Source organism: Colobus angolensis, unplaced genomic scaffold, assembly GCF_000951035.1.
Source record: "Colobus angolensis palliatus isolate OR3802 unplaced genomic scaffold, Cang.pa_1.0 Scaffold7, whole genome shotgun sequence".
Lineage (NCBI taxonomy): Eukaryota > Metazoa > Chordata > Mammalia > Primates > Cercopithecidae > Colobus > Colobus angolensis.
This window is the reverse complement of record NW_012120709.1, coordinates 9,820,118-9,830,951: the sequence shown is the minus strand read 5'-3', so window position 1 is coordinate 9,830,951 and position 10,834 is coordinate 9,820,118. Positions and strand designations below refer to the sequence as shown.

The 10,834-nt window shown below is 34.1% G+C and overlaps 1 protein-coding gene across 1 annotated transcript in view; it reads right to left on the bottom strand.

Annotated features, from left to right (window-relative positions):
• Positions 1 to 908: 908 nt before the first annotated feature.
• Positions 909 to 10,834, bottom strand: part of DYNC2H1 (dynein, cytoplasmic 2, heavy chain 1) — a 377,952-nt gene continuing 368,026 nt past the window's right edge. The window contains exon 89 of the mRNA XM_011927022.1: positions 909 to 1,451. Within this exon, the coding sequence (XP_011782412.1) occupies positions 1,293 to 1,451 (159 nt within the window). The 3' untranslated portion in view covers positions 909 to 1,292. The remainder of the gene's footprint in view (positions 1,452 to 10,834) is intronic.

Below are 10,834 nucleotides of genomic sequence, written 5' to 3'. Positions count from 1 at the left end.
TAAATATATTCTTTTAAAAATATGTTTTTCAGGGCTTGATGTTGACATTACCATCACTAGAAAGGGAAAAGCATGGACGAATACACATGGAATAAATACATATTTTTAAATATATGCCTTTAAAATATATATTTACATACATTCTTTTAAAAGTATGTTTTGCATTTTTAGTTTCTCCTCTAAGTATATAACTATGACTCGTTTTAAACAACTATCAAAAATATAAGCCTCAGCTCTTAGAATTTGTTTACTGCAAGGATAGAGCTGCAAATAACTTCATAGGATACTAAAATGTCTATCACTCAACTGAACAGTAGTTTCAGTTCCTTAGATTTCAGGGAATCTTGCAGAGTAAAATAGCTCCTATAAAAAATACAGGCCAGGTGTCGTGGCTCACACTTGTAATCCTAGCACTTTGGGAGGCTAAGGCAGGTGGATTGCTTGAGTGCAGGAGTTTGAGACCAGCCTGGGAAACGTGGCAAAACCCCATCTCTACAAAAAATAAAGGAATTAGCTGGGCATGGTGGTGCATCCTGTAGTCCCAGTTACTCAGGAGGCTGAGACAGGAGGATAGATTGAGTCTATGAGGTTGAGGCTGCAGTGAGCTGTGATCGCCCCACGGCACTCTATCCTGGGCAACAGAGTGAGACTCTGTCTCAAAAACCAATAACAAAACACAAAACAGCTGAATGTTTAATAACCAGAATTTGTCTTCCATTATTATGTCACCTGAATTATTCCTATTTGAATTACCTTAAGATATTAGTTGTAAGTGTATAGTTACAATGACAATTATATATTTGTACATTATAATTAGTATAGTATAATTATATTCATATTGATACTTTTATACATTCATAACTTTATAATACATTCTTCAGTATGTAAAAAGTCATGGGAAGACTGAAAAAATTATGAACGCTCTTATATTTTATTAAATAATTATGACACAAATGACAGCCAAAATATTTATTATGGATTACTTTAATATACCACTTAAAATCTCTGACCTAAAACAAATTTTTGAGCCACTGGAAAAGTGAAGTTCCTCACAGAAATATTTAATGTTATCAAAAAGAATACTCTGTTTTAACAATAACTCCATTAATTACTTTAAAAGATGCACAGTGCTGCTTTTACACATTAAAATTTCAATGAGATCAACATTGTAAGGTAACTATATGTTAATATTTTGAACTAACATTTCAAATGTAGACTGACCACATGTTTGATTTAAAGCTTAAAGAATCAGTGTTCCCTTTTGTGAAGATGGCTTTTGTTGTCATTAGATTCTACTGATTTTTTAGGAATAGAGCTGCTCCACACTGAATCCACTGGTCTTGGTTGCCGCCACATGGAACATCAATATTGGTAACCACACGATCCCTTTCAGCACTTGTGTAAACAGGCAAAGAGATGCACTCATCCAGGGAATATGGACCACATGCATCCTATTTAAAAAATAACTTGTTTTAAAATACAGCAATACACTATTTGGAAACAGATTATTAGATAACCAAGGAAACAAACATATCAATATTATGAAATGTTTCAAATAAAGATGAATATGATAAGCCCCTATCATCCCCCTGCAACAAAATGAAACACATGGCCTATCGTGTTTTATTTACAACCTCTCCCTAGCTCAATATTGGAGTATTTTGAATAGCACCTTACAATTACAAAATCTCACCTATAAATATTTACATATATATCTCTATAAATATAACCATGTATTATCACGCAGTAGAAAATAACCAATAATTCCTTAATATCATCACACATCCGTTATCTCATTATCTCCTGTTCAAAGAGTTTTTCTGTTAGAAGCATAATTTAAATAAAAACTATGCTTTGCAGTTTGTTGAAAAGTCTCTTAAGTCTCCTGAATTTGTAAATTTTCCTCCTCTTTTCCTAGCAATTTGTTTGCAGAAGAAACTATACCAAATAGTTGCCCACATTCTTTTTTGGATTACATTCCCATGGTATCACGTCGGTCTGTCTGTTCCTTGTATTCCTATAAACTGGATCCATAGGTGAGCTCAGACTCAATGTTTGGAAAATACTGCATAGGTGGTACCAGATGTTTCCATCAAGCAGCATATGTCGGGTTATTTCTCTTTTTTGGCTATTAGAGGCCATTCATAATCATTTTTCATTCCAGATTACACAAGGGGTAATCTATCTTTTCTTCTTCCAAGCAGGAATGTATCTATAAAGAGAAACCTCCACTTACCAATTTTTTTTATTACCATGAGGTGCAGTTCATATAGGAAAAACTGGATAAATGCTTATTTCCCTTTATGTGTTTTCAAAACAATGAATGTTTCCTAGCATACTCCAAGGGTGATCAATGACCACCGCTTCTTTTTAAAAAATAGCATTATGAACTGGTGGATTTAAACATATGTGGTGTGCTTTAAACGCAATGCAATCGCTATTGCACTGGTGTTCCAACGGTCGGTCTTTGCTCAGGGGGAACTTTTTAAGTTGGCTCCTGGGTTGTGCTACGTCCCCAGTTGTCTCTTCAATAGTTTCACTGCCTTTCTAGTATGACAAGTATTATTATACAAGCTCACCTTTATATTTCCTGCCTTAGAAATTAGTCATTAATCTGATGATTCCTAGTTTCTTTCAAGAGAAATGGTATTAGAGACCATAATTTGGGTGTTAGGAATAATTGATCTTTTTTTTTTTTGAGAGGGAGTCTTGCTGTCACCCAGGCTGGACTGCAGTGGCACAATCTCGGTTCACTGCAAGCTCCACCTCCCGGGTTCAGGCCATTCTCCTGCCTCAGCCTCTCGAGTAGCTGGTACTACAGGCGCCTGCCACCACGTCCGGCTAATTTTTTGTATTTTTAGTAGAGATGGGGTTTCACTGTTAGACAGGATGGTCTCGATCTCCTGACCTTGTGATCCGCCTGCCTTGGCCTCCCAAAGTGCTGGGATTACAGGCGTGCGCCACCGCGTCCGACCCATTGATCATTTTAATTCTAGGATGTTTTAGTGACTGGAGCTTAGAAATCATGTATTTTTAAAAGAAAAACATCATGAGTTCATAACTGTATTTCCATTTCAAATTTAGGATTAGCATTTTTACTGAATTTATATGATTTTATTCAATTAATTATTACTTTGCAGAGTTGGAATGGAACTTCAGAGGCAAGCTAGACCCATTTAAAAATATTACAAAAGTGACAGATGAGAAGCCCACAGAGAATTTACCCATGGTGACCTAGTTAGGAAGTGGCAAAGTTGTCACAGATATTACAGTTGACAAAACACTCTAGTATATGAATGTTAGCAGCTAATGTCTCTTATTCTGTTACTTTTCAAAATAGAACACAATAGCATTTATGGAAATAAATTATTTTCAGGCTCTGGAGTACTTGTCTAGGAGCTACTGACCCTGTAGAGGTTACTCTCGGAACATCAGTTTCCCTATTATAGAAAGACAAATGACACTTGCCCACCTCACAGGATGTGGAAAGAATCAGATGGCATAAGAGCTCCAGATATAAGTATTATTTATCCACAGATCTCTAATTATTTGGACTGCCTTTTCCTTATTCCCTACTAATTCTCAAATTGACTAGAAAAAAAAAAATCAGCTTTTTGGCAGCTACTACATCTCTTAAATGGTGTTATGATAGAAATAAAATAATTTTCTTTCATAGAAAATTAAGACATTCTACTTTTAAGCCTAAGTGGGCATTACATGAACTTTATATTATTTTTTCCAATCCTGCTCTTCTCTCTGTCCCTCTCCCCCGGCCACCCACACCTACACCCACACACCAACAACTGTTCTGACTCTTCTAGCCCTTGATATAAATCAGTATGTCCCCTGAAAAATTATTCATTCCTAACATTCTTGAATCTTAACCTGATTTACATATAACAAAACATATTCTCTAGGTAGAATCATTTCCAAAGAGATAAAAACGCCATCTGTCCTATATTTTTCTAATTATCTGTTTGCACTGATGATCTTGTTAGTTATTCAGCCATTCATTTAATAGCATTTTATATGCTAATATTGTGCCTAGAATTGTAAAGGCTAAGCATTTCAGTACATACACAAATAGAGAAAATAATCCCCTTTGAATTTTTACTTTAGGAAACAAAGTATACACATATCAAATATCTAGAATATAAGTTTTGGAAAAAAATATATACTTTAGAAGATCAAAATAAAGAAAATGCTACTCTGGGATATGTTAACCTAACAGTGATTCATGGAGAGAGTAAATCCTTAGTTGAACGTCAGAAAAAAAAAGTGGGATTTGGAATAAAGAGAATTTTTCAACTTTTATCAGTCACCAACTAATCTCTTCCCTCTTGTTCAATTCTGCTTAAATGGCAAAGCTTTAGGAATGAAAAACTGTAATTGTCATGACTCCTTAGCCAATCTTAAAAGGTAAAGCCTAGTGCAAGCATTCCTTTACATTGTTTGGCAAAGAGCAGACAAAAATCACGTATTTGTTAGACTGAAGTGATCTGAATCTATGATTGCCTATTTTAAATCCTGGGAAAGGTCTTAAATTATCTTTTCCTGACACCTGATATTTGCTTTGTTTGCTTTGTTTTCCATTACTTCTATGATCAAAACTGAAATAGAAACATCGCAATGAAATGTTTTACGATGTTATTCCTTTCTAGTTAGGAGATTTTCTCTATATATTGATGTAAAGAAAATTTCTCTTTAAATTAGGAACTTAATAATGCTGATTATTATCAACTTAAAGTTGATTTTTTGCATATTCACTAGCAGTTTACTAGTTTTTGTATATATTTCCAAATTCTTCCAAACCTTTTAGTTGTAGGCTTTGTTAGTCTTACAGCCAGGCTACAAATCTTTCTTTCAAAACCTACAGTGTTTTAAAGCAAAGCAATACAGTGGCTTCTCGATATTTTGTCACTTCTCAAAATCTCTTAAGTGGTAAATAAAAGTTAAATACACTTGCTCTTAAGTCTCTAATAAATAAATGCTCACAGTAGAAGCAGGGGCAATCATTTTTGGTATTCTCACTATTATATTAGCACAGTATTTTGAGTATATAGAAGTTCTTTGAATACTCCTTAACTGAATTAAATTATTATGACCCAATTCCCTCTTTAATATGTTTAACACGCAAAACATAAGACATTGTTGGGCTGAAGTATTTGGACGAAATTAAAATTTTATTAATAACTATGAACAAACACCCTGTGTTCAATTAATGCAAGAAAGGAGATATATTAGGAAGACTTCAAATAATTCACATTATTATTTCTTCCAAAGTTTTGTGCAATTACAATAATTCAAAATCTATAAATTGTGACTGATTAAAAGGGTTGATGTGTTCATTAACCATATCTTTATTAAAACAAACCAGTCCAGTTAGCTCTGTTCAATAATGAGGCTAAAATTTGAAATTTTACATTCATTTGAATCAATTAGCTTTTCATAAATAAAAATTGTTTTGTGTGAATAAACATCTTGCACAATTTTCCTGCTTTCCTAAAGTGTCCAAGAAAAGCCTGAATGTCTCACGACAAAATTTGCCCATGCCTTGGGCAAAATGACTTAAAAGCATACATTCTACAAATAGCAAGCAATACACTACTATTTGAAAGAAGATAATGCAATTTTCAAAGGCAAAATGGTGACTCAGTAGTCCCCTCTTATCCGTGGGGAATACATTCCAAGGTCCCAATGGATGCCTGAAACTGTGGATGGTGCCAAACCCTATGTATACTATGTTTCTTCCTAAACATACATATCTAGGATAAGGTTTAATTTATAAATTAGGTATAGTAAGATACTAACATGACTAATAAAAAATAGAATAATTATAACAATATACTGTAATAATAAAGTTATGTAAATATGATCTCGCTCTCAAAATACCTATTGTACTATATTCATTTATTTGCGGACTGTAGGTAACTGAAACTGCAGATGCAGAGGGACTACTGTATTAGATATCAGTTAGCAAACCAAAGAAAGCAAGGAAAAGCAAAACCAAACAATGAAAACAAAATTATTAGGTTACTCATATTAGCTATTTGGCCAATTTCAATTAAATTTCATAACAAAACACATATGAAGACAAAACAAAACATATTCATCAGTTTATGCACAGTCCAACTTATTTTAGCACATGCTTTCTGAATGTTTATGAATCAAGTTAATGAACAGTTCTTTTTTAGAAGAGGAAATGATAGGAAATCAGAGTTCTAATGTATGTACAAGTAGCACAATTCAGTGATGCAATTCTGGGAAAAAAATCTCAAAATAGGACACAAAACAGCATGCCACCAGTGAATACTCTGACTTTGTTCTGTTAAGAATGTCTAGCTACGTTTTAAAATGTATATTGGTAAAGATATATTTTCCTGATTTTTCAATAATACAGTGTTAACATCATGACTTTCATAATAAGTCCTTGAAGAAAAAAAAATCACATACAAAATGTTAGTCAAATATTTGTTATTTTTCAAACCAGAGTGTATACAAGGCAGAGCTTTCAACACATATCTTCTGATATATGTGATAGTTTAACATCTATACAAAATATAAAGTAATGATTGTTTTCCAGAGTAGCTTGTGTAAATATTTTATAGTTCTGTTTTCTCTGAGAATAAATTTTTTTTCTGAAGCTGAATTGTCAATTGTGGTGCCTATCAGAAGATCCAGCCTCATGGGGTTCAGGCTGCCTCAGGACTACTGTTACTGTGGGACTGATAAACTCTAAGTAGCATGATTTACAGGAAGCTAGAACAAAGGCAAACTGACTTCCTGTGGAATGCCAGAAGCGTATCACTGAGACTGGTCTTCATTATAAAGCACTGTTGACCAAATCATACTGCGTGGAATATTAGATCCTGATGGAGCATAGGGTGTAGGTGCATGAGAAGGCTGTATGGCAAGTAATCTTTGGGACTTCTCAGAGCTGTTAATATAAGACTTTCCAAGGGAGGGAATATTATGTTTAAGTTTGTTTACTGAATCATTTTTCATAGAGAATTATTATGAAATGATACATGGAAACATGTTAAGAAATGCATTGGAAAAAGCTAATGCTTTCTGGATAAAATCTTCTAGCTGTATCTTAATTTGAACCAATATTAATTTAACCAAAAACACTGCATTGAGCTGGAATTGGCATAACTTTAAGAATCTGTATCATGGAGTCACTGCACTCCAGCCTCGGAGACAGAGTGAGACTCTGTCTCAAAAAAAAAAAAAAAAAAGAATCTGTTTCATGAATGAATAGTGTGAGTGTCAGCTGTATTATCCTAGTACATAGATAATGGTAAACAGAAATACTAGAAAAATATTTCACCAGCATTTTATTTATTTTCATTTTTCCTTGAATTTGTCGTTCCAATCTTGTTAATTCACAAAGTACAGCATTTCAAAGAGAGGCAGTGATAGAACTTCCTCCTCCTGCCCCAATAAAAGTCTTAGAATTTGTTGATGATACCCCTTTTTAAGTATCACCACATACTAAAACAATGTTGAAGTTCTTCAATCTTCTGCAACCTAAAATGTTCTTTGAAAAATGGAGGTGCAGCCTAACTCAAAGCAATGTGGTGCAAATGACTGGATTAGTGGGCAAGTTTCTGTTAAAATGAAGCTATTCAGGGATATTGGGTGTTAGATAATATTGTGAAAATAATTTGTAAAATAACCTCCTTCTGGTCTAAAAAGTTTAGTTACCAAAGTTCTGAATTATATTATTTCATCCAAGCTCATAAAAGAACACTGGACTTTCTGCTACAAAACAGCTGTAGGAGTAAATGGCAAAGTAAATCTTTTTACTGGTTTATATAAATTGATGTTGATGCTTCCTTTGATTGTACACTGGTTCCTTCCTTCCTACTAAAAATGCAATAACATGTTGATATTTTTCCACTGCAAATTATGTGAAACTTATTACACACATAGTTGCTTAAAAAAAAAAAAAAAAAAAAAAAAACCTTTCTTTCTTAAAGCTTAATCAAAGCAGAAGGTGGAGAATTTAATAGTTTATACAGGGTCAGCAAATTTTTTTAATAAAAGGCCAGACAGTAAATATTCTAGGATTTGTGGGCCATGTGGACTGTGACATAACTGCTAAACTCTGCCATTATAGCCTGAAAGCAGCATGGACAATATGTACACAATGAGCACGACTGTTTTCCAAATAAAGCTTCATTTATGGACAATGAAGCTTTTATATGCCATGAAATACTTTCTTCTGCATTTTTCAACCTTTTTAAAAAAAGTAAAAACCATTCACTGTTCATGGGCTCTGTAAAAATAAGTAGGCTGGATTTGGCCTATAGGCCATGGTTTTCCAAACCTTAATTTATACTGTTAGGGTGTCTCAGTATTAGGTCTAAGGTTTGAGAGAGACACCTGAATTTGAATCTTAGTTGCCTACCTATTAACTATGTGATCTTGCGCAAGTTACATAATCTTTTAAACCTCCATTTTCTACTTTAAAATGGAGATTACAATTCCTATTTCAAAAATTTTTTTAAAGCTTAAATATCTTGTATTTGAAACACCTTGCATAGTGCTTGGTATGTAATTAGTGCAAATAAATGTTCATTATGATTGTCCAGACACTGATGCTACCATTGTGGAACTCATAAATCATTTAACTTACCTAATTCTCAGTCTGTCCATCAGAAAGATAGAAAATGTGCTGTTCCAAATCCATAGGATTGTTATGAGACTCAGGTATAATTGTATCTCACAGTGTGCCAATCTACTATCCACCCACTCACTGCTAGACTGATTTTCTAAAACTACAAATCTGATCTTACCATATCCCTGTTCTCAATTCTTTAAAAAAATTTTTTAAATTCTTTTTTTATTTAATAAAGATGGGGTCTTGCTATGTTGCCCAAGCCAGGCTCTGACTCCTGGGCTCAAGTGATTCTCCTGCCTTGGCCTCCCAAAATGCTGGGATTACAGGTGTGAGCCACCATGACTGGCCCTGTTCTAAATTCTAAATTCTTGATGGCTTCCTACTGACCATAAGGTGGTCTAAACTCCTTGGCATGGCTACTCAGCTTATCATACTTGGTCTTGGCCTTCCTTTCTGGCCGCATCCCCCACCATTCTTCCATATGAACTATATGCTCCAGATGTACGACACTTGCAGTTCCCAGAATATCCTAAGCTCTTTTCTACCTGCATATATTTACATATGCTGCGCCTTCTGTCTGGAATGCCTACTTACCCTATCTTTTTTGAATTTGTCCTTAAACTCTTATTACTAAAGTTCAAGTAACAGTTCAAGAGAAGCTGCCACCTCTCTCAGCGAGATCATCTGACTTTCCCTCATTTGTTCACACATGGTAGAGTTGAAGCCTCCCTCATCTGTCAAAGTACTTTATATAAACCTCTCTAATGATTCTGAACTGTAGTAGTCTCTTTGCTTATTTGCTCCCCCAGCTGGCGGAAGACTCTGCAGAAGAAATCTGTTTATCTTTGTAACCCCAGGGTTCAGCATAACATCTGGTATATAAAAACTCAACAATAACTTAATAATAAGTGAAAGTACTGGTAAACTAAAAAAGTACCATAAGAAATGAGATACAACATTATAGCATTATAAACAGTTTAAAATATTGACAATAGGATAAACTTGACTTACCATGTATGAAGCAGTGTGCTAGGTACTTTACACATACACAAACATATTTAATCCTCAACATGATCCTACAGAACCATTATTATCTCCATTTTCAAATGAGGAAACTGGCTCAGTGAAGTTAGGTACCTTGCCTAAATCACCTAATTCATAAGCTTGGGAACTTGGACTACAATTTAGGTCTGCTACGCTAGAGAACTTTGTGTTCTGAAACACTTAGTAGTAGATCTCATGTTCTTTCCTTCCTAGCTGATATGGGAGAGACAATCTGAAAAGTAGTATGATCATAGCAAAAGGAGGAAGCTCACTGTAAAGAAAGAAGGGGAAAAAGGAGGCGGGGAAGCACTAACAAATTCTTCTATTTCATGTCATGTACAAGTGCAAAGGCCCAGAAGAAAATGTTACAGAAAAAGAGTAAAAAGTTCACAGTACCCTTTTAGTCATGTCTTCTATAGGATAAATGCTCAATTCATTTTACCTCTTTTTGTATGAGCTATTTTTGAAATTAAATTATTTTTAGCTTTTTATTCCAATCCTGACATTTTAGAAGTATGACAAATAAAACTGGATAGAAATAACACACAAAGTAAAATATTGCCAAGCTATCAATTCCTAGTCTTGTAAAGTCACATCACTTTTCATAAAACCCAGTAACAGACTGACTGGCTTTGTCCATGATAGCACTGCATTCCTGATTTGTGTTCAGTTTGTGGTCAATTACGTGGGTATTGCTCCAGGTCATTTTCTCCTATATTTATTCTTAGTTGCTCTCCAAGCTCTATTTTTATTGTCTGGGTTTTTCCTCAAGGGAACCTGTTTATACTTGCCCTACTTTTTTTCCGCCTCCTCATGATCATTATATGGATTTTATTTTCCAGCGAATTACTAGTTTATATAATTTAAATTCATTGGAATTTATCTCTGTCATCCTAAACAATTTTGTATGTTATATTCACAACCCTTGACAAATTCCAACCTTAACTTTTGTGTATAACTTTCAACTTGATTTACACACCTAAGATAAAAATGTGTCATTCATAATTTACCAAATTTTTGTAGAAAATTCTTATAGGAATTAACAGCAAGATTGAAGTAAACAATGATTCTTTCAATCTCTTCTCTCTCCTTTATCTCATAGTCACTCTAATTTTGGAGAAAATGAAGCTGATACGGGGGAGAAATAGGGAATTTTGACAGAAA